At 36.8% G+C, this 24,896-nt stretch overlaps 1 protein-coding gene and 1 pseudogene across 3 annotated transcripts in view; both read left to right on the top strand.

The window, feature by feature from the left end:
- Positions 1-24,896, top strand: part of SLC17A5 (solute carrier family 17 member 5) — a 63,625-nt gene that overhangs the window by 13,425 nt on the left and 25,304 nt on the right. For all 3 annotated transcript variants that reach the window (XM_027852975.1, XM_027852976.1, XM_027852974.1), the window contains exons 4-7: positions 4,805-4,892; positions 10,405-10,491; positions 14,543-14,661; positions 20,685-20,843. In XM_027852975.1, the coding sequence (XP_027708776.1) occupies positions 4,805-4,892; positions 10,405-10,491; positions 14,543-14,661; positions 20,685-20,843 (453 nt within the window). The remainder of the gene's footprint in view (positions 1-4,804; positions 4,893-10,404; positions 10,492-14,542; positions 14,662-20,684; positions 20,844-24,896) is intronic.
- LOC114036484 lies at positions 16,375-19,281 on the top strand (annotated as a pseudogene).

Below are 24,896 nucleotides of genomic sequence, written 5' to 3'. Positions count from 1 at the left end.
GTGGTGGTGGTGGTGGTGGTGGTGGTGGTGGTGGTGGTGGTGGTGGTGGTGAGGATGGCAGGCCCACAAGAATTGCTCCCCTAGGTGATGACTGTAGAGCTAGATTAGAAGCAGAGTCAGTGGTCTGGGAGAACACTGCTCTTCCCTAGGAAGTTACTAACTGTTAGAAAATACATGTGTGTTTGTGTGTGCATAATTTTTTTTAAAAAGTTCATAGCAGCATTATTTGTCATAACCAAAACTGGAAACCAAAATATGTACCCAAAGATTGAGGAGTGATATGTGAATGAAATAGAATCTTACAGCTCCATAAGCAATTATAAATATGTAGAATTCAGAGAAACATGAAAAGATTTTTGCCAGTTGTCACTTTAATCTTCCTGGGACTCAGTTTCCTTGTCTGTAAAATAAGGAAATTTAACTAAATGACCTCTTAAGTTCTATTACAGCCCTAATTTATTGAACCTCTGTGAACACATGAAGTGAGACAGAATGAAGAAAGCAGAACAATATATTTATTGACTTCAAACTGTAACAAAATCAACAGGTAGAGGCAATAAAAGTGGTCAAAGACAATAGACTGTGTTAGTACTTCTTAATCAATTTAACTAGCTAGTGCCAGTAAGCCAAAACAAATCAGAAACAGGTTTTATTATATTCAAGAGTGTGGCATGCTCTACTAGCAGTTGATGGGGAATGTGTCATTCACAACTTAGCAAGGAATATTTATACATTACATGAAACAAAAGAAAGACTTTCTTCATTAAAATGTGGTGGTCAGACAAAAAAATATAGTATACTTGGTTTTTTTTTTATAAATTTTATTTTTAATTTATGGAATAAAACAAGCATTTCCATAATATAGTGCAATAAAAAAGATGATTGTACATGAAACTGCAAATCTACTATGGACAACTTGCTATTCCTTTCAAATATACAATAAAATTATCATGTAAATTTCTTTTTTTTTCCCTTCTCACCCCCCACCCCCAAGAAGGCTACCATTAAACACAAATAGGTGTGTGTGTATACATACTCACATATACGTCTATTTGTAGTTCTTTTTCTGGATGCAGATAACATCTTTCTTCATATGTCTTTTGTAGTTAATTTAGGTATTTATAACAGACAAAATAATTCATTCACTCAAAGTCGTTCTTAAAACAATATTGCTGTTACTGAAACAATATCCTCTCAGTGCTGCTCATTTCTCTTTGTTATTTCTTTATTTCATTATTTCCATGTTTTTCTAAAATCACTGAGCTATCATTTCTTATAGCACAGTAGTATTCCATCACAATCATATACCACAACTTGTTCAGCCATTCACCAATTGATGGGCATCTCTGCAATTTCTAATTCTTTGCCATCACAAAAAGAGTTGCTTTAAACATTTTAAAACATATAGGTTCTTTTCCTTTATCCCTAATTACCAAGTGGTGGTATTGCTGGGTCAGAGATACCCTGTAGCTAGTTTAATAACTCTTTGGGCATAATTCCAGATTGCTCTCCAAAATGGCTTGATCATTTCACAGTTCCACCAACAACGAATTAGTGTCCCAATTTTTCCACATCCTCTCCAACATTTGTCATTTTCTCCTTCTATCATTTAACCAATCTATTGTTAAAAGAAAATATGTATCATTTGCTACAGGAGATAGATAAGGACATTATCTTCTTAGTATAGCTAATTTCACTACATCAAACTGCCTATCAGGCCAGATGGAGAAGGAGGTCATTCTTAGGACTCTGGAATCCTTTAGCAACTAAGTCTTTTTGTACACTTAAGAGGAAAAAAGGAGTCACTAAAGGATACCAGCTGCTGCATCTGGTCCTGCAGTTCATAAGGGGTCATGTACAGTAAAGTGGTTAATACAGAATAAAATGAAGTCACTTATGTTCTTCTAGAAATTCACTTTCAATAGTACTATGCTGGAAAAATTAAATCCCATTTTTTTGTAACAAAAATTCTTTTTTTTTTTTAACAATTGGTGAACAGTTTTGAGAGGAATGTACTTTTTAAGGAATGGGGTGTTTTGGGGGGTTTTATTTGAAAAAAAATTTTTTTCAAATTAACAAATATCATTTTTTCCTCCCACCCTCTCCTTATCATTAAAAAGCGAAAAACAAAAATCCCAAGCAAAACAAATTCAAACATTGGCCGTGTGCAGCAAAGGTTTCATGCAAAAGGGGGTGTCTGAGCACTCCTCTTGGAGGAAACGAGGAATTCTAAACAGTGAAGGTGAAAAGGAGGCATTCTAGGTGTGAGAGATAGCCAGTGCAAAGGCATGAATAAAGAGTAACATGTATAAAGAATACTAACAAGGCCGGTTTGGGTAGACTGTAGTGTACATGAAGGACAATAATGTGAGGGGCAGCTAGGTGGTGCAGTGGTTAGAGCACAGGGCCTTGGCATCAGGAGGACCCAAGTTCAAATGCGGCCTCAGACACTTACTAGCTGTGTGACCCTGGGAAGTCACTTAACCCCAATTGCTTCAAAAAAAAAAAAGAAGAAGAAAAAGAAGGACAATAATGTGTAACAAGACTGGAAAGGTAGGTTGGAATAAGATAAAGGGCTTTGAATCCCAAATTCCCAGAGGAATTTATAATTGATAAAGGAAATAGGGTCATTGAAGGTTATTGAGTAGAATGACATAATTAAACCTGAACCTCTAAAAATCATTTTGGCAGCTATGTGGAGGATGGCCTGACCAAGTAGGAGCAATAACTCATTCTGAATTAGGGTGATAGAAATGACTAAAGTAAAACGGAGTAGATTAACAGATATTATGAGGGTAGAAAGTCTAAGATTTGGCAAAGGACTGGGAATTGAGTGTAAAGTATCTTGTGGAGAGAGTGACGGGGGAAGATAACAAGGTCTGTTTTGAGTTTGAGATGCCTCAGGGACATCCAGGTCCAATATCTGGCAATTCGTGATAACAAGACTAGAGAATAGAGGTCAGGGCTAGATTATGTAAATCTGGGAGGCATTGGTATAGAGATGATAATTAAATCCACATAAACTGATGAGTTTTACTGATACCCACCCCCAGCTGCTCTCTTCTTTCTCCTGAAATTACCTGATACTTATTTTGTATATGCTCATGTATGTATTGTTGTCTCCCCCAGCTGGATTTTAAAAGCTGACATTTATATAGTATTTACTATGTGCCCGGCACCATGACATTTACACAGCCTTTATTATCTTAAAGTCTTTAACTCAGTTATGTTTATGTGGCTGTATTCAAGAGGCAGCTAGTGCTGCAGTAAATAGTAGTGAATAGAGCATGGGAGCTGGAGTCAGAAGATCTGAGTTCAAATTCAGCCTCAGATACTTTCTGGCAAGTCATTTTACCTGTTTGCCCCAATTTCCTCACCTCTGAAATGGGGTTAATCACAGCCCCTACCTCTCAGGGTTGTGAGGATTAAACGAAATATTTACAAAAAGCATTTAGCACAATGCCTGACACATAGTGGGCACTATTTAAATACTTATTCCCTTCCTATTTCCCTAATAAATGTTTTTTCATTCATTCATTCAGTGGATACTTCATAAACGTTGGGTTTTTAGATCATATGCCAGTGAACATCTTTTTGCCATAACTTAGACAAACACCCTGACTCTTAATAGTTATGTGATTCACATCATACCAGTACAAAATGGGATTTTGTGTAGATCTCTAGGAAGACACCACACAGAATTTGAGAGTTTGAAGGGCCGATAGTGATCAACTAGTCAAATCCATCCTCAAAAAGGGTTCTCCACTATAGGATACCTGACAAGTAGTCAGCCAACTTCTGCTTGAAGGCCTCAAGTCAAGGAGGATCCACCATCTCCCAAGGCAGCCTGTTATCCTTTTGCCCTTGATTTTTTTTGGGGGGGTAGGGTTAGGCAATGGGGTTAAATGACTTGCCCAAGGTCACACAGCTAGTAAGTGTTTTGTGTCTGAGGCCGGATTTGAACTCAGGTCCTCCTAAATCCAGGGCCAGTACTCTATCCACTGCACCACCTAGCTACCCCTCTGTTATCCTTTTGAACAGCTCTGACTGTTAGAGCCTAAACTCACTTCTTTGTAGCCTTCATGCATTGCTTCTGGTTCTAAGCCACATAGAAGAAATGTAATTATTCTTCCAGTTGTATTAAAACTGAGATACTATTTAAATTGATCACTTTTTTATTTTAAAAGATAGTCATAGTAACTCTTTCACGCTTAATGATAGCTAGCACTTACATAGCACTTTAAGATTTTCAGCATTTTTTATCATTACAGCAACCTGGGAGGTAGGTGCTATTATTATCCCCATTTTAAAGTTGAAAAAAATTGAGGCAAACAGATTAAGTGGCTTGCCCAGAGTCACACAACTACTAAGTGCCAGAGGCTGAGTTTGAACTCAAGTCTTCCTGTCTCTAGGCCCAGCACACTTTCCACTGCATTGCCTTTGGGAAGCAACTGATTATGTAAGTATGATATTTAAAACTTGGAAAGAATGCACTGGAACCTAATCTATCCCAAATTTCTAGGAAAAAATTAGATGAAATGAGCCTTTTCTTCCAAGCTGTTGAGGTAGATTTAATTGCTAGATTAACAAAAAAGGACTGCATTCTATGGTAATTTCCACTAACAACATAAGATGTATTTCATGGTATTGAACTCAAGGATGATGTAGTGAGAATCTAATCTAATTGTTACTTCAAGAATTTCTTGAGTAACAAGTTTGCAATAATATTTGTGCCTAATAATTATTAAGGGGATACAAACAAAATATTTTTGTATTTCATCCAGAATTTCTTTTTATTGTCCAGGGTGTTACATTTCCTGCTATGCATGCTATGTGGGCCTCTTGGGCTCCTCCTCTTGAAAGAAGCAAACTTCTTAGTATTTCATATGCAGGTAAGATAATTAAATTCTCTTTTAAGAAGCATATCTAAACACAGATTTTTTGGACATGGAGGTATTTGTTGACTATGTATAATTGTTACAAAGGGGTTCCTCCCCTACTCCCCACCCCCCAGCAGGAGAAAGGAGTTAGTTGGGGGAGGGATAAGAGGAAAGGGGGTAATGTGTCTAAAGCGCATAGCATGATTTTCATCCCCTGCCTGTTTATGCAGTTTTTCTCTGTATTTAGATACTTAGATGCTGTTATATCTTAAACTAGTGGTTCTCAGATTTTTTTGGTCTTAGGACCCCTTTACACAGCTTAAAAATTATTGAGGATCCCACAGAGCTTTTGTTTATATGGGTTATATCTATCAGTATTTTACTATATTAGAAGTTAAGACTCAGAATTTTTAAAAATTATTGTTTTAAATAAATAAGTAAAACTTTTGAAAGAGGCTTAGAGATAGAGAACCTTCATTCTCTTAAGTTTTTAACCATGCTACTTTTTTATATTTAACTTTTTTATCTACTTGTAAATTATTGTAGTAGAGAATATAAATTCAACTCTAAACCTATTTTCTGCTAAGCCTCTCTATCCAATTTTCTCAGTAGTTCTTGTTGAATAAAACATCCTTTCCCTAATACCTGGCATTCTTTAGGTTATCAAAGACCAGACTGCTTTATGTATTACTTTTACTTCATTGATCGGCATTTCTGTTTTTTGTATAATACCAGATACCTTTGATAATTACTGCCTCATAATATAATTTGAGTTTTGGTAAAATGCCAAAACCCCTTCATTCTTACTTTTTCCATTACTTTCTTAAATATTCTTGACATTCACCTCTTAAAACTGCTTTAGCTTTCTCACATGAGTTTTGGTATGTTGTATTACTCAGCAAGGATTTATTAAGCAACAAAATTTACGGGTCATTAGGTGAATCCAAAAAAGCAGACTTGTATTCATGCTAGTAAATAAAGACAAAAATTCACAACATATGAGTTAAACGAACAAACTCTATCAATATGATCATACTAATAACAAAGACTGTAATACCACATGAATATCAGTAGGTACAAAGTGCAATACTTAATTATGCCAAAAATCTTACAAAGCACATACATAAAGCCACTCTTTAATATGTTAAAACGTTTTATCTATTTCTCTTCTAATTCTCTAGATTTCCTCTTTTATGTTTATTTGTTGGTTTTATAGTTTTAAACATTATATTATTGGTTCATTCTACCTTTCTTCTTCTATTTTATTCATGTATGTTTTCAGACACATAGTTTTTCCATTGAAGACTGCTTTAGGTTTGGCAGAAAATGGTTTGGTTTTATACTATCTACCACAATAATGAGAAATTAGCATACTTTGTAATAGGAACCACTGGAAACTTTCCCCAAAAATACAGGAGTAAAGCAAGGATCCTCCCTCTACCCCTCTATAATTTGACACATAGTTATTGACATGCTAGCAAGAATAACAAGACAAGAAAAAAATCAGGGGCAATAAGCATTAGCAAAGAGGAGATAAAGTTATCTATTTTGCAGATGGTTTACTTTAAAAATCTGAGAGAATTAGGAAGAAAACTAATTGAGACAATTATTAGCTTTGGTACAAAATGCCATTGCAGATTTTCTGGTTAAGGAGAAGGGGGAGTAATCAGAAGTGAATTGGTGTTTTAAAAAAAGGATGGAGGAATTGTTGGAGACAGCAAGTTAGAATCTAGAGAAAATGAGGTCATCAACAAATTCCAATACAAGTACACCAGAAGGTATACTAATAAGGAATAACAAAAAAAAAAAGACAGGAAAAGAAAAGAAAAAAAAAACTCTGAGCTCCTCCAGTCAGTCCACAATTGCACAAAAGAATTCTAGAATCCTGCAGAAGCTCTGAGCAGAGATAAGTCAGTATAAGTGTAAGGCCAAGCACACAGGCACCTGCATCCAGATCAGGAGACAAGGCCAAGTCAGCACCCAGTCATTAAAGTATCCTGGACCAAACAGCAAAGAGCCTGGGACTTATGCAGTAAACCACCCATCCTCAATTCATAGCAGGAGAAAGGATCTGGGAAGCAAAATATCTATGGCCTCCTTTTAGGAGACCTGCTACTAATAAAATTAACATCTGATTGACTCCTGGCAGGCTCACAGCAAGGAGTGGAACCAACACTGGGTTTAGAACTGTGCAAGGAGATGAAGATAGAGAAAGGGCTGAAGCCAGAGTAGAACCTAAATTGATCTACTAGAAGATTAAGCCAAAACCCAGGAATTCTTGCAGAAAGTGGGAACTTAGGCTTAGCCAACTGTATCTAGGACCAAGGGGGCCTGTTCCCACCCTCTAAGAGTATGGGAAGAAGCAGCATTTGAGCCAAGCTAAAAGCTCCAATCCAGAAACTCAAGTTAGAAATAAGTAGATAGAAGAAAACACCAAGCACAATGAAGAAACACTATAGACTAAGTAAAGCCCATGAGGTAAACCCAGAGAAAAAAATATCCTAGCCTCAAGGACTTAAAAGAAGACCTAGAAGAAGTGAACAAGAAGTACAAAATATAGGAAGAAGATATAGCATCTAAGGAAGAAAGAATGATAAGGAGAATTAATAACTTAGAAGAGATGATAGTAAAAACTACTTGAGAATTGAAATCTCTGAAAATTAGAATGAGTCCAATAGAAATCAATGACTCCATGAGACAACAAGAAATAGCAAAACAAAATCAAAAGATTTCTAGAACACAAGATAACATTATTGTTTGTCCGTTGTTTTGAAGACGAAAGATGATGGGATGGATTTAGGTAAGGCAGAGTTTGCGCAAAGTCGTCAGCCTCACTCTGTCTTCCAGAGTCATTGAAGTCCAGCAGCACGACAAAGTCAGGATGACTGGTGATGTCCCTGTATGCAGTGGATGACGTTGGCGTCTTTGACATGTGACCATGCTCAAAACATTCCACAGCATTACAAATTCTCTCCCTCCCTCCCCACCCACTATAAGAAGGCAAGCAATATACTATTTATTATATAGCTAAGTGGCACAATGGATAGAGTGTTGGCCTAGAGTCTAGAAGACTCATCTTTCTGAGTTCAAACCTGGCCTCAGATGCTTACTAGCTGTGTAACTGTGAGCAAGTTACTTAACCCCATTTGCCTCAGTTTCTTCATCTGTAAAATGAGCTGGATAAGAAAATGGCAAACCACTACAGTATCTTTGCCAAAAAAACCCCGAATGGCATCACGAAGAGTCAGAAACAACTGAACAACAACAATACATGTGGAATCATGCAAAACATATTTCCATACTAGCTATATTGCAAAAGAAAACACACACACACACAAGAAAAATAAAGAAAGTTTTAAAAAAGGACACAGTCAGAGTTCATCAGTTTTCTCTCTGGAGGTTGACAGTATTTTTCATCATGGGTGCTTTGGAATTGTCTTGTATCATTGTCTTGATTAGAGTAAATGTGTCTTATACAGTTGATCATCCTTCCAACATTGCTATTACTGAGTATGATGTTCTCCTTGTTTTGTTCTCTTCACTCTGAATCAGTTAAGTCTTCCCAGGCTTTTCTGAATCCATCCTCCTCTCATTTCTTATAGCACAATAATGTTCCCTCACAATCTTATACCACAATGTGTTCAGCCACTCACTAATCCTCTCAATTTCCAATTCGTTGCCACCAAGAAAAGAGTTGCTATAAATATTTTTGTACAAATAGGTCATTTCCTCTTTTCTTTGATCTCTTTAGATAGGGGCCTAGTAGTGGTATTGCTGGGTCAAAGGGAATGCATAGTTTTATAGCCCTGTGGACACAGTTCCAAATTGTTCTCCAAAATGGTTGGACCAGTTCACAATTCCGCCAACAATGTCCCAGTTTTTCCACATCCTCTCCAGCATTGTCATTTTCCTTTTCTGTCATGTTAGCTAATGTGATAGCTGTGAGGTGGTCTCTCAAAGTTGCTTTAATGTACATTTTTCGAATCAATAGTGATTTAGAGCATTTTTCATGTGATTATTAATAGCTTTGACTTCTTCTAAAAACTGCCTGTTCATATCCCTTGACCATTTATCAATTGAGGAATGGCTCTTATTTTTATAAATTTGGCTCACTTTCCTATAAACTTGAGAAATGAAGCCTTTATCAGAAAAATCTGCTGTAAAATTTTTTTCCCAGTTTTCTGTTTTGCTTCTAATTTTGGTTGAATTAGTTTTGGTTAGCACATAGGCTCTTAATAAACACTTGCTGATTGATTGAATCCCTGCCTTTGTTAAGAGTGGTTAAGAGGTCCCCTGCACTTATGATTGCCTTTTGACACCTTCAATGAATTTTGTTCTACCCTTTTTCATTTAAATTACTTTTTTAAAATTTTAATTAATTTATTTATTTTTAGTTTTCAACAATCACTTCCATAAACTTTTGAGTTTTAAATTTTCTTTCCCTCCCTCCCCAAGACGGCATGCAATGTGACATAGGCTCTACATATATATTCCTATTCAACATATTTTCACATTAGTCATATTGTAAAGAAGAATTAGAACCAATAGAAGGAACCACAAGAAAGAAGAAACAAAACAAAACAGAAGAGAAAAAAAAGAGCAAATAATATGCTTTCATCTGCATTCAAACTCCATAGTTCTTTCTGTGGATGTGGATAATATTTTCTATCATGAGACTTTTGGAGATGTCTTAGATCCTTGCATTGCTGAGAAGAGTTAAGTATGTCAACATTAGTCATCGCACAATGTGGCTATTACCGTGTACCATGTTCTCCTGTTTCTGCTCACTTCACTCAGCATCAGACCATACAAGTCTTTCCAGGTTTTTCTGAAGTCCATTTGCTCATCATTTCCTATCGCACGATACTATTCCATACCATTCATATACCACAACTTGTTCAGCCATTCCCCAATTGATGGGCATCCCCTCAATTTTCAATTTTTTGCCACCACAGAAAGAGCTGCTATAAATATTTTTGTACATGTCAATCCTTTTCCCATTTTTATGATCTCTTTGGGATACAGCCCTAGAAGTGCTATTGCTGGGTCAAAGAGTATGCACAATTTTTAAGCCCTTTGGGCATAGTTCCAAATTACTCTCCAAAATGGTTGGATCAGTTCACAACTCCACCAACAAGGCATTAGTGTTCCAAGTTTCCCAAATCTTCTCCAACATTTATCATTTTCCTATTTTGTCATGTTGGCCAATCTGATAGGTGTGATGTGGTACCTCAGAGTTGTTTTGATTTGCATTTCTCTAATCAGTAGTGATTTAGAGCATTTTTTCATATGACTATAGATAGCCTTAATTTCTTCATTTGAAAACTGCCTGTTCATATCCTTTGACAATTTATCAATTGGGGAATGACTTTAAATCACTTTCATTGGTAGACAATGCAGAAACAAAGTCGGAGATGGCTCTTATATTTTTCCTGCATTGTGCTAACCTTTTTCTCCAAATGGATGGCTTCTCCCAACCATGATCATTTACTGTTAACATAACTATAATCATTTTCTTGCCTAGGAGCACAGCTTGGAACGGTCATCTCACTTCCACTGTCTGGAATAATTTGTTTCTATATGAATTGGACTTATGTCTTCTACTTTTTTGGTAAGTTTATTCTAAATGTGATTTTTTTAAATTTAATAGAAGATGTATGTGGCATAGTACATAGAGGGACGGCTTTGGAATTACAGCACCTGAGTTCAAGTCCTATGTCTTACATAAAAGTAATGGCTGTGTGACCATGGGCAAGACACTTAATCTCTCAGTGCCTCAGATAACTCTGATACTAGAAATTACAGACAGGTTGCAGATCTGTAGTGGTGGAGAAAGTTATACCACAAGTTCCCCATGGGGATGAATTAACAAGTCCAAGCCTACTTCCCCTCACCAAAAAAAAAAGCAATATACACACCTTAAAATAGAGTATGTCAGAAACTTCTAATTTGGTAAAAATTTTGCCAACTAGAATAGAAATTTTAACCTATTTAGTAAAATAGCCACCAACTAGAGGTAAAACAATTTTAAAAAAACCTCATAGGTAACTTATTCTTCAGGTTTTTGTAGTATACATCTCTTGAAATTATCTGGTAAAAAGTTGTGAGAGTTTTAAAGTAATGATCTGAAACTAAAGGAAAAAAAAAACCTACACCTAACTTTTTAGGTTTTAATCATTAAGTCAGTGTCATTAGCAAAAATTATGGTGATAAAGACTCGTACAAAGTACTGCTATATAATTCTTCTCCCTTATATTTTCAGTTCTTTTCCATCTTTTTCTCAAAGCTTTCTATTCGTTAAAATTCTAGGGGCAAGATTGTATACATTTTTCATTAATGAAGTTGTACCACAAATATTTCTATTCTCAGGCCTTAATATTTATATGTATTAGAACAAAAACAGGAAAAATGCCTACAATTAGTTACCTAGCATTAATTAAGCACCTACTCTGTGCCAGGCTTTGTGCTAATCTCTGGGAGTACAATAAAAGACTAGAAACAGTCCTTGCTCTTGGGAAGCTCATAGTCTAATGGGGAAGATATCATGAAGACAACTATATACAAATAATCTATATATAGGGTAATTTGTTGTAGTCTTAGATTAAGGAGCACTGGGAAAAGCTTCTTGCAGAAAGTGAGACTTTATCTGAGACTTGAAGGAATCCATCGATTGCAGGAGCACAAGGCAAGTAGGAAGAGAATTCCAGTGAGAGGGGACCGACAGTGAAGATGCTATCAGTCTGGAGATAGAGTGCCCTGTGTGAGGAACTTCAAGGAGGCCAGTGTCACTGGATCACAGAGAATATGAAGTACAGTAAAGTATAATAAGCCTGGAAACGTACAATGGGGCTAGATTACAAGGGGCTTCAAAAGCCAAACAGAGGATTTTATATTTGATCCTAGAAGTAATAGGAGCCACTGGATTTTATTGAATAGGGAGTTGATATAGTCATACCTGCATTTTAGGAAGACCAGTTTGATAGTTAAGTGGACATGGACTGTGACAGGGAGAGGTTTGAAACAGGGAGAACAACCAGCGGCTATTGTACTAGTCCAGCCATGAGATGATGAGGAACTGTACAAGAGTGCTAGCAATGTCAGAGAGGGCCTTGCCTACACAAGAGATGTTACAAAGGGAAAATCAACAAGCCTTGGCTACAGATTGGATATGGGGGGAGGAGGGGCCAAGAGTGAGGAGTCAAGTATGACTTCTGGGTAACTGGCTGGATACTACTACCCTTAAAGTAATAGGGACATTAAGAAGAGGGGAGAGTTTAGGGGGGAATGATACATTCAGTTTTGAACATGTCATGTTTGAGATTTCTGTGGGATATCCAGTTTGAGATGTCTAGTAGGCAGTTGGAGATGAGATGAGTTCAGCAGAAAAGTCTGGGCTGGGTAAGTAGATTTGAGAATCATCAACATAGAAATGATCCTTGAAATTAAGATGGCTGATGAAATCACCAAATGAATAGTATAGATGGAGAAGAAACAAGGGTTCTACACAGAGCCTTTGGGGACTCCCGCTGTTAATATGCGTGATATGAATGAAGACCAGAAAAGAAAACAGAGGAGTGGTCAGAAAGGTAGGAGGAGATAGTATAGATTAGAGGTTTCCAAACTTATTTGGCCTACCATCCCCTTTAAAAAAAAAATTACTCAGCACCCCCCTGGAAATCTACTTTCTTTAGCTCTTTAACAGTTAGTTTAGTTTTTTTTTAAGATTTGTGTCATTTCAAAAAATAGGAAATATTTTTAAATGATACATCTTAAATTTAATAACTTAATGTAAATTTGTGGGTTTTTTCCTGCATTGAAATTTTAATGATGCAATATTGAGTCATGTAACCATATATTATCATATTGTAAACAAGTCATTACATGCACATATTCCTGCTGATGCATGCTGGACTTCCCACCTGGCTCACCTACCAGCACTTGCTTGTTAAGACCTGTCAGTGGACTGACCACTGATCAGTTATAACTTGCATTTTGTGTGTTTATTTGGAAAATAATGTAATCACTGCAACTTTAACTCTGTTACACAACAGATGAAACATGGACAAACAGTTTTTCAAAAATTTCTTATCTTCTCTTCTTTCCTTATGCTTCCGTCACCCTCTTATTTTTATTCAGCGCCCTCCAATTGCACCTGAGGCTACTACTGCCCCCCCATGGTTCCAGCGCCCACCAAGAGGCAATATTGCCCATTTTGGGAACCTATCTTAGAATAGTGCCACACAACTTAGAAAGAAGAAAGAATCAAGAAGAAGGGTCTTATCAATAATGTCAAAATCTATAGAGAAGTCCAGTAGGATAAGGATTGAGAAAAAGCCATTAACTTTGGCAAATAAGTGATCATTAGTAACTTTGGAAAGAGTAGTTTCAGTCCAATGATAAAATCAGAAGCCAGACTGCAAAAGTGTTAAAGAGAGTAAGAGGAAAAGAATTGAAGGTACCCACTGTAGATGACCTTCTCATGGAGTTTAGCCACAAAAGGGAGGACAGATACATGACAAGAGGTAGCAGGGATAGATGGATCTAGTGAGGGTTTTTTGAGGATGGCAGAGATGTGGACACGTTTGTAAGCCTAGGGAAGCAGCACATAGACAAAAAGAGATTGAAGATTAGTGAGAAAGATAGAAGGGGCAATCTATTGGAGCAGACTGGCTAAAATGGAATCACTTGTACATATAGAGGAATGTGCCATAGCAAGGAGAAGAGCCACCTCTTCATGTGAGACAAGGGTAAAGGAGGGGTAGTGACAGGAGCCATCTGAATGATGTGAAATGAAGAGCAGGGGAGAAGATAGAGCTCTGCTAATGGCTTCATTTTTTTTTGGTCTAGGCATTGGAGTTAAGTGACTTGCCCAGGGTCACACAGCTAGTAAGTGTTATGTGTCTCAGGCTGGATTTGAACTCGGGTCCTCCTGAATTGAGGGCCAGTGCTCTATCCACTGCACCACTTCACTGCCCCCCCTCATTTTTTTTTTTTCAGTGAAATATGCAGCAGGGTTCTGAGTTGAGAAGGTGAGGGTAGGAAGAGCCATGTGAGGTTTGAGAAGGGGTGAAATGGTTTGGAAGACACTTGTGAGTGGGATAGTGAATAGAAATGTAAAAAAAAAAAATTGCCTTGCTGCAGTGATCCATGTGACATAAACTTGTACTGGACCTAGTCAACACAGTTCCATGGTTTTCTCCAGTTTTCTTCATTAAAAAAAAAGCAAAACCAGAAGCTTTAGGTATAGTCTGCAAATTTTTTCAGGAAATCATTTTAGCTGATCGACTCTGTCCATCTAAGTCCTGTGCCTGGAAACTCTTTTCCTTTTCTGTAACTGTTATAGGAAATGATATGTTTCTAGAAATTAACCTCACAAAGGGGCTGAAGGAAACATCTATGGAATACCATCTATTCTGACACCATGGATTCAAGAATGAATAAAAAAAATATGTATTTACTATGTGCTACCTGTAGTATGTAGAATTGCCCTTAAGGAGCTCACATTCTAATAAGTGTTTCATGTTGATAGTTTCAGTGATTAATGGTAATGTTTTGTGCAATAGCTTGTTTTTTCATTACTTGAATAAATCATTTTTATCCCTTTATACTAAATGTTTCAGTATATATATTTACATATTTTAAACTTGCCTTTCAATTTTAAGGTGCTCTTGGAATACTTTGGTTCATTTTATGGATGTGGTTGGTTAGTGATAGACCAGAAACTCACAAGACTATCTCTGTGTCGGAAAAGGAATACATTCTTTGTTCTTTGAAAGATCAGGTATGGACTTTTAGCACATTAGTGCTTGACCATTCAAGAGGAAAGTAAGTTCTGGCTTTGTTTGCATTAATATTTCTATTAAAACCAACCTGAGCAGGTGAAATAAAAGTTGTAAGTGTGGTTTTGTTGTCATATGAATTAAGGCAACTGTCATTCGAATCATCCAAATCATATAAATTTATCATTGTAAATAGGAAATGAACTACAGCATAACTGAAAAGAAGCTTATTGACTAAATTCTAAATTTTTGTTCTTTTAAATTCTAACCTTAGATGATTGCCTAAAGTGTATTTGTTAATTTTATGTTGGTGTTATTTAAATAAAAAGGAGAACACAAAAGGAAGTGATATATTCCATGAAGATTTTGTATCTGATCCTCTTGGGAAATTCTTTTAAAATCCCATTAACTTTGTAGCATTTATTTACTAGTAGAATATTGTCACTTGAGGGTACTGTCTGGACCAGCCTTGTGATACTGATGTTATCAACAGAAGGAATTCTTTTTTACCTTGTTTGTTGTTCCATCCTTGGTTTCAAAGAGGACCAATGACATCATGAGGGTGTCTTAACTTGGAAATGAATTGGATTTATGTGAGGCAGAGTTGTGGTCTCTGATCAATTTCACTCTTTCTTCCAGAGTCATCAAAGTCCAGTGGCAAAACAAAAGTCAGGACAACTGGCGATGACCAAGGTTGTAATGGCTAACCTTAGCCTTTCTAACTTAGGGTCAGTTTTCTGGCCTCTGTCTTTCTGAGGCAAGACCCATTCAGTGACTAAGGGCTGGGCAAAAATCTAGACAAAAGATGGCCTAATTTACCAGCACAAAAAAGGGGAAGACCCTCAAAAGTTTCTTGTTTGAACAGAAAATGATTGCTATTTACACCTATTTTAAGCCATCTGTATCTAAACTGAGCCATAAAGGTTTAGGCTGGGGGCTATAGTTGGTCTTTCAATGAAAACCTTAGTGATTTGGGTATAAATGTGTGGTCAGGTAGCTCTTTTTGAAGCACAATGGGCAGTGGGCTGTCAGGGAAAGTGTCCTGAAGCAGCACCTTAGTCCAGTCATTTAACCCTTCTAGACCCCTTGTTTCTTCATTAATTAATTAGATTAAGTCAAATTAATTAGATTAAGTCTTTGTCTTAAGAACAGCTGATGAAGCACACTTTCTTCCTCTCAGGAGAAAAGTGGATTACTATATAGGTGAAAAACATTGCATATGCTATCAGAAGTGATTTCTGTATCAATTGATTTTGATTAACTGTTTTTCTTTATTACAAGGTAGGCTTCTGTAGCAAGTGAGGAAACTACTTTTATACAAAATTACTTTTATGCAAAACTAGGCATTAGTAATTTTTCCAAATTTAATTTAATAAAAAAAAAAGTGAAACCAGATAAACTTTAGCTCTGAACCTCTGTGTTTCCGCAATGGGAACATTTGGAAAAGTTACTTGTACCCAAATTTCGTCATTATTATCCTCACTTAGACTTGTGAAGAGTTGTTTTTTTTTTTTATTGTCTGAAGAATACATCTAACATATTAGGATGTTTGTTCAGCCTATTTGCTTTTGAAATTGCGTATTTAGTATGACAATATTTACAAATAATAGTCTTTCTTCCCTCAAAATAACTTGTAGAATAAAAATGTTAGTAGATATTATCATAAAGTTGGTCTCACCATTTTACTGAAGATTTTACTAATTTGCATATAAGCACTAAACTAAATATTTACATAAATCTTAGTACTGTTATTCACCTCAGGATTGATCATAACTTTTCCCAAACTAGAAAACTCATCTGCAAGCCATAGCAGTGAGGAGTGGGGAGGTTTTCAGGTTTGGAAAAATTATGAAACATTGGGTCAATAATAATAGATTATTGGTCTACTTAGCGCAACAACAGCCCTTCTTCCTCCATAGTGGTCAGCTATGACCCCTGACTCCCCAGCAACCATGTCAAAGGGACCCACAGTTGCATTGATCTTGGCACCACTTATTCTTGTGTGGGAGTCTTCCAATATGAGAAAGTAGAGATCATTGCTAATGACCAAGGAAACAGGACCACCCCAAGCTACATCGCCTTCACTGACACAGAATGTTTAATCAGTGATACTGCAAAGAATCAAGTTGCAAAGAACCCCACCAACACAGTTTTTGATGCCAAATGTCTGATTAGTCACAGATTTGATGATGCAGTTGTACAGTAAGACATTGGCCTTTCACGGTGGTGAATGATACAGGCAGGCCTAACGTCCAAGTGGAGTACAAAGGGGAGACCAAAAGTTTCTATCCAGAAGAAGTATTTTTTGTAGTCTTGATTAAGATAAAAGAAATTGTTGAAGCTTACCTTGGAAAGACCATTATAAATGCTGTGGTCACAGTACCAGCCTATTTCAGTGATTCCCAACGTCAGGCCACCAAAGATGCTGGAACCATCGCTGCTGTCAATGTGCTCCAGATCATCAGTGAGCTAACTGCTGCTGCTTTTGCTTATGGCTTGGACAAAAAGGTTGGTGCCAAGAGAAATGTTTTGATCTTTGACCTTGGAGGTAATACTTTCTTTTATTATTATTATTATTAATTTATTTTTAGTTTTCAATAATCACTTCTATACATTTTTGAGTTTTAGATGTTTCTCCCTGCCCACCTCCCTCCCCAAGACAGTGTGCAATCTGATATAGGTTCTACATACACATTCCTATTAAACATATATTCACATTAGTCATGTTGTAAGGAAGAATTAGAAGCCATAGGAGGAACTACAAGAAAGAGAAAACAAAACAAAACAGAAGAAAAAAAAAAGAGCAAATAGTATGCTTTGATCTGCATTCAAACTCCATAGTTCTTTCTCTGGATGTGTTCCATCATGAGACTTTTGGATATGTCTTAGATCCTTGCATTGCTGAGAAGAGCTAAGTCTGTCAACATTAGTCATTGCACAGTGTGGCTGGTACTGTATACAGTGTTCTCCTGGTTCTGCTCCCTTCACTCAGCATCAGTCCACACAAGTTTTTCCAGGTTTTTCTGAAATATGCCTGCTCATCATTTCTTGTAGCACAATACTATTCCATTACATTCATATGAGGTGGTACTTTCAATGTCTCTATTCTTACCATTGAAGATGGCATTTTTGAGGAGGTCAAGTTCATAGCTGGGGACACCCACTTAGGTGGGGAGGACTTTGACAGCCAAATAGTCGACTATTTCATTGCTGAGTTCAAGCAAAGCACAAGGACAGTGAGAACAAGAGGGCTGTTCGCTGTCTACATACCGCTTGTGAACATGCAGAGCATACCCTCTCTTCCAGTACCCAGACCAGTATTGAGATTGATTCCCTCTATGCAGGTATCGACTTCTATTTCAAAGAGCTGAATGTTGATCTCTTCCATAGCACACTGGACTCTGTGGGAAACGCCTTAAGAGATGCCAAGCTAGATAAATCACAGATTCATGACATCATCCTGGTGGGTGGTTTCACTCACATCCTCCAAACCCAGAAGCTTCTACAAGACTTCTTCAGTGACAAGGAGTTCAGTAAGAATTTCAGTCCTGAGGAGGCTGTTGCCTATGGTGCAATTGTCCAGCCTGCCATTTTGTCTGGAGATAAATATGAGAACGTGCAGGACTTGTTGCTGTTGGATGTCACTCCTCTTTCCCTTGGAATTGAAACTGTTGGTGGAATTATGACAGTTCTGATCAAATGTAATACCACCATCCCCACCAAGCAGACACAGACCTATACTACCTTTTCAGACAACCAGCCTGGTGTACCTATTCAGGTTTATGAAGGTGAGAGAGCAATGACAAAGGATAACAACCTACTTGGCAAGTTTGAGCCCACAGGAATCCCTCCAGCACCCAAGGGTGTTCCTCAGATTGAAGTAACATTTGACGTTAATGCAAATGGCATCCTCAGTGTTTCTGCTGTGGATAAGAGCATAGGCAAGGAGAACAACATCACCATCACCAATGATAAAGGCCATCCGAGCAAAGAAGACATTGAGCATATGGTCCAGGAGGCTGAGAAATACAAGGTTGAAGATAAGCAGAGAGACAAGGTATCTTCCTAGAATTGTCTTGAATATTATGCTTTCAACATGAAGGCTACTGAAGAGGATGAAAAACTGCAAGGCAAAATAGGTGACAAAGACAAACAGAAGATCCTTGACAGATGTAATGAAATAATCAACTGACTGGGTGAGAACCAGGCTGCTAAGAAGGAAGAATCTGAGCGTCAGCAGAAAGAACTGGAGAAGGTCTGCAACCCCATCATTACTAAGCTGTACCAGAGTGCAGGGGGCATGCCAGGAGTCATGCCTGGTGGGTTCCCAGGGGGTGGAGCAGCCCCATCTGGAGATGCTTCTTCTGGACCCACCATTAAAGAGGTTGACTAAACACACCAGAAGAAAGAGCATTCCACACAGCTTTCCAAAAATTGAAGGACTCAAATTTGTAACTAAGGCAGTAGTGGTTTAAAAGTAACATTTAAGCTACTGTGTAAATCTGGGCATTCCGAATACTTGAATGTGCGTAGAGGGAAAGAAGTGAACAACATTGCACTTTATCAGTACCGTAAACAAGTGGAAATACAATTCTTGTCCTGGAGAATAAAATCTATTTAAAATTGGCACCATAAATAATAATAATAGTAATAGCTTATTTTAAAATATTGCTTATGTTTTGAATTTTAGATTATTTTTTAAAACAATGTCACTTTATATAGAGGAAAAGAATGCTGGGTTTGGGGTCAGGAAAACCTAGGTTCAAATCCTAATATCAGTACTTGTCAATGTTATTACCTTGGGTAAGTCACTTACCATTTGGGGACCTCAATTTCCTTATCTATAAAACAAAGAGGTTGAACTGGATAACCTATAAGGCCCCTTCTAGATCCGAATCTATGATCCTGTGAACTTAAAATTAAAAGAAAGTAGGCTATAATTTCCTTCAAACATGAAAGCCTTCAAATTTGCTTTTATTCTTTGTCCCAATCTTTGTAGACAATCTGGGCAGTAAATTCCGTACTTAATAACCTCAATGGGAATAAATGGTTGCTATTATTAGTGGCTACTCTTTCAGTCCTTTTAGGGCAGTTGTAAAAATGTAAATTTGTAAAAATGGCTGGAATACATCTTGCTCCTATTTTTCAATTCAGTGCAACTCAACAAAGCCGTCATTAAATACCTACTATATGCAAGGTACTATGCTAGCTACTGTTTTATAGGAATCATGATGATCTGATCCTATAGACAGTTTTATATAAAAAATTTTTCTAATGCATATTTTATAGAAATCTTTATAGGAGAATGAATATCAATAATGTACAAATGTCTTAAACATTTTATTTGTTATTTTTGAAATTTTTTTGACAGAAATTGTTTACTTTTTCTATTATGAGGGGCAAGAGGGATTTTTTTTGGGAGGGGAGTGGGTTCTATTGGTGGAGAGACTCAGAATTTTGTATATGTAGCTCTAACTCTTACTTTTTGAGATTGGTAATAAAACTATTTCATCTTTTCTATAGAAAATAAAAGGGCAGCTAGGTGCGCAGTGGATAGAGCATCAGCCCTGATTTCAGGAGGACCTGAGTTCAAATGCGGCCTCAGACATAGAACACTTACTAGCTGTGTGACCCTGGGCAAGTCACTTAACCCCATTGCTAGCCCCCAAAAAAAGGAAATACATTGTATCTTTTCTAGAGAAAGTGGGATCATGAATGACTTCTGGAATTTACAGTGGTGCTGTAGGGATGACCTTATAGAGCCAGAATTTCTTCATACTTTTCTTCTAATTTGAACCACAGGTTTGTGGATTAATTAATCATATTGCAGTTAATAATTAGTCATTAAAATTCTAAAATAGTTTATATCACATTTAATTAGTTAATATGTATTGATGCTCAGTAAATTAATTTTCAGAATATGGTGATATGAATTACTTTCCATAGGTATTCTGGACTTAGGTCTTAGACAAAGTTTCAGACATAAAAAATAAATCTTTTTCTTAATCTCACCTATTTTCTTTAGCTTACTGCACAGAAGTCAGTACCATGGATATCTATGCTGAAATCACTACCACTTTGGTCTATTGTTGTGGCACATTTTTCCTACAACTGGACTTTCTATACTTTATTAACATTATTGCCAACATACATGAAAGAGATACTAAGATTTGATGCTCAAGAGGTAAGAGAAAAATAATCTAGTTCATTTCTTGTTTATTTTTGTAGCTATGTTTGTAGATACACATAACATTGTTATTTGTACATTTCTCTGAAATTTTTCAATACTGCAACTTTTGTTTTATTGGGTTTTATAGCATCTTTACTTTTTCCCCCTCTGTGGCATTTCCTTATTAACTATTAAACCTCCAACAAGTATTTATTCTGTTATTTAAAAGGCACTGTGACGGACATAAAGAAGTATAAGATAATATGCAACATACAAATAGCCTTTAGGAAAGTTATAAAACATTATAAAATCATAGGATTTAGAGCTTAAAGGGTCTTTAAAGATCCAGTCCAGCTTCCCAACTTTACAAATGGGGAAACTAAGACCCAGGACCACAGAATACAGTGGAGCTAGAATTTAAACCCTAGTCCTCTGATTCCAAATTCAGTGTTCCTTCTATAGGATGCTGCCTGTCATTGCTATAATTTTTCCACAAAGCCTCCCTCCCCACCCTTAACCCCCCAGTACCAAATGTGATCACATCCTTACAATGTGTAGCCTAACAATCGCAAATATATGTGGAACTAATTTAAAATGTTATGGGAGAATATAATTTGTTATTTTACATTAACTATTGTAAAGGAAATTTCTGTTCAAGTATGACTTGTACTGAATAACCTTCAGAGTCCCTTCCAATTCTCAGATTCTGCGAAAAAAATGAAACTATATGTATGAAAAATTAATCTACACTAAGGCACTGTTAATGTAGAACCAACATTATGCCACTCTTGAATCATGCAATAACTGGAAAATTCACTCTGTTATAGTTTATCTGTGTAGCAGAGTCATACAAAATAAATTTCCATTGTGTGGAAATTCAAATAAAATGTGTAAGGGAAATATTCACCCAAGGAAAATGATGTTAGACTTTTTTTTTAATGTGTTGGTTGATTTTCCTGAACTGCTTTTTTTCCTTCTCTTTTTTATTCTGTTATACATGTTTCTGTGGAATTGCAGGGGAGGGATTCATTGCAAAATTTAAGTGATGTAAAAACATCAATAAAAATACTTTTTAAACATTTGGGTAAACTATATATCCAGCATTCCCCTGATCTACCAGTCTTGTAGGGATAAGGAGAGAGACTGGACTTGTGATTTCATTGATATGAGGAGCTAATGGTAAAGAGCTCTACCTAGTGACGTTTCAAAAAAGGAACTGAAGTTAGTTATGAATGGCCTGTTTTTGATAGAGCCATCTATGCTGCCTTCTTTCTGTTCACTGCTTCCTTTCCCAGATGTTCACTAGTAACAGGTGTTTAGAAGTTTATCTTCCAGTAACTCATTGTAATATGGTGGTGACCTGGGGTTCCCAAAGGCTGTACTAATGGAATGTGTGCTCCGGCAGATTTTGCCATACTGTAAAGGATTTGAGTATGGTCCCAGAAACAGAATGAGTCTGTTTCCCTAGCTGAAAAAGACATATCACCAATAGACTAGATAGTTGGTAATGAATTTTTCCTGTTGATGGCCACCTACAAAATAAAAAATAATTTAGCATGTACTGCTGGAGAAACCAAATTTTGTCAGCCTTAATATTTTTTGCTATTGATAAAACCAGGAGAAAAGAGGAAGTTACAGCTACATAGAAAATTAGCATACAGAATACTTGATGGAGAGACAAAAAAAAAAAAAGGAGTTGGTGGAGTAGGTTTTATTATACTCCTTATGGCAGGCCAGAAAACAAACAAACAAACAAAATTACTTGTTAATCACATTGTAGTAGATAAGGACTTGCAAAAAAAAAATACCATGAAAATTACTGTAGCTTATGCCAGCATTGGTTGCTGAAGATGAAATGTTAGAAAAACTATTTAGAACTTAATAAGCTCTACAAATTAAATCCAAATACACTCCAATACTTGTTGACTTCATTGCAAACATGGGAAAAGGTGAGGATGGGAAGAAGTATATGGGAAAACATGGTTCAGGAAGAAGGAATGAGAGATACTGAAGACTTATGGATGACTCTTAAACCTCACACCTTGTGTCACCGTTGCTTTGTTCAAGAAAAGAACACGCTAAACACGAGGAGCACCAAATATGGACAGGGAAAAGGACTGGACCTGTGATTTAATTGGTATAGTGAGCTTCCAGGTGAGGAAATGCCCTCTGCCAATACTAGTTAGCACCTTCTGTGCACCTTGAGAGTCATAGTGTTACTTTTTTTGTTTGTTTTTTGCTTGAGGCAGTTAGGGTTGAGTGACTTGCCCAGAGTCACACAGCTAGTGAGCCTTATGTGTCTGAGTTCAGATTTGAACTCAGGTCCTCCTGACTCCAGGGCCTGTGCTCTATCCACTGCGCCACCTAGCTGCCCCTATAGTGTTACTCTTAGAGAGTTGCCTATATCACTGAGCTCAATGACTAGTCCAGGGTTACACAGTGGGGATGTGGCAAAGGCTGGACTTGAACTAAATCCTCTTGGATTTACAGTCAGATTTCTCTCTACTATACCATATCATCACACACACAAAATTGATTCTATTTTAACAGATGAGAAGAGACTCATTAATTGATGTGGAAATTATCCCTGATTTGGCTGTCTGTTTTTATTCAGACCATCAACTTGTCCTACCTAAGATTGGTTTTAGTAAAAAGCAAGAAGAAAAATAAAGAGGAAAAGATGTGGTGCACACCTGAAACAACTCAATCCTAGACCAGTTAAACAAATAATTGACAATCAAAATGGCAAATGGACAGGAGGAAACAAAATTTACACCTACTGTAATAATTTTATGCAGTAATTAACTAACATAAATTAATTACCTCAGCAAAGAGACTGAAAGAGCCTCCCTAGCCAGCAAACATCTGACTTACTCACCAGATAGATAGAGATGACTACCAAAGGTAACACTGGGTTAGAATATAAACTCATTTGAAAAATCTTAAGAAGAATGAGGTGGTGCAGTGGATAGAACTCTGGCTTTGGAGTCAAGAGGACCTGAGTTCAAATGCGGCCTCAGACACTTGACACTTACTAGCTGTGTGACCCTGGGCAAGTCACTTAACCCTGATTGCCTCACCAAAAAACAAACAAAAAAGAAGAATGATGGATGATTATGAGCAATATTGTTTCAGAAAACAAAGAAGAAATGGAGAGAAAAACCATTTTGGCAAACACCCCTTTAAGCAAGTGATACTAAGGACACTTAAGAATGGAAATGGAAGAACAATGAACAGATAAAAAATTAAAAAGATAATACTAAAGTATGGGGAAAAAAACCTCAGTTCTTGCTAATGCATAAAAGAGAAGGGATGAGAGTGGGGCTGAGAAAACATCAGTTAACTACCCACCTATTTACCTATTCATATTTATTCAAAATATTTATGAGTCATCTGTACATGAATCAAAGGTATCCTTGATGAGGATATTAGTTGGAAACAAGCAGGCCTCTATATGTAGTAGTCAGTATCTTTACCATTTCATAGTTGACTGAAAGGTGTAAAGTATAAGATGCTTATTAGTTTGTTGATTATGAAAAATTATTTGCTTCAGTAGAACAAAACACCACCTTGTAGTCTCTTTTTCAGTAAAGTGTCTCCCGTCCAAAAGTTAAAAATGCCAAGAGTCCTTGAAAGATAAACCAGAAATGACCCTGCTCAACAATCCATCTGATCATAAACATAAAGAGGGAATTGTATGCTCGTCAAAAGTATTTGCCATTGTGGTAAAGGAGAACCAGCAAAGAATCCCAGTTGCAGAAGGATTTCCTGTAATGGTGAGGTCTTTCAGTTGTGTCTGTTTGCAGATGACATTATCCTTATTGAATCAAAGCCTTCTAGGAGAGATCTTAAAAAAATATTTTTTGGCCTGACCTTATACACAGATCATGGGATGAAAAATTTTTATTGCCCAGATTACGGTGTGCATTTGATGACAAGAAGTTGGACCCAGAGCTGAACAGGAAGTTCCTTTGATGAAACCATGCTTCTCATGAAAACAGGGGTCTATCGTTTTGATATCAAGAGTCTACCAATGCTGCCCTATGATAGCAAAACAGAAGTGTATGA

The sequence above is a fragment of the Vombatus ursinus genome, unplaced genomic scaffold (assembly GCF_900497805.2).
Source record: "Vombatus ursinus unplaced genomic scaffold, bare-nosed wombat genome assembly UNPS02009835.1, whole genome shotgun sequence".
NCBI lineage: Eukaryota > Metazoa > Chordata > Mammalia > Diprotodontia > Vombatidae > Vombatus > Vombatus ursinus.
Note: the sequence above shows the minus strand (reverse complement) of the source record. Positions and strands in the feature narration are given on the sequence as shown.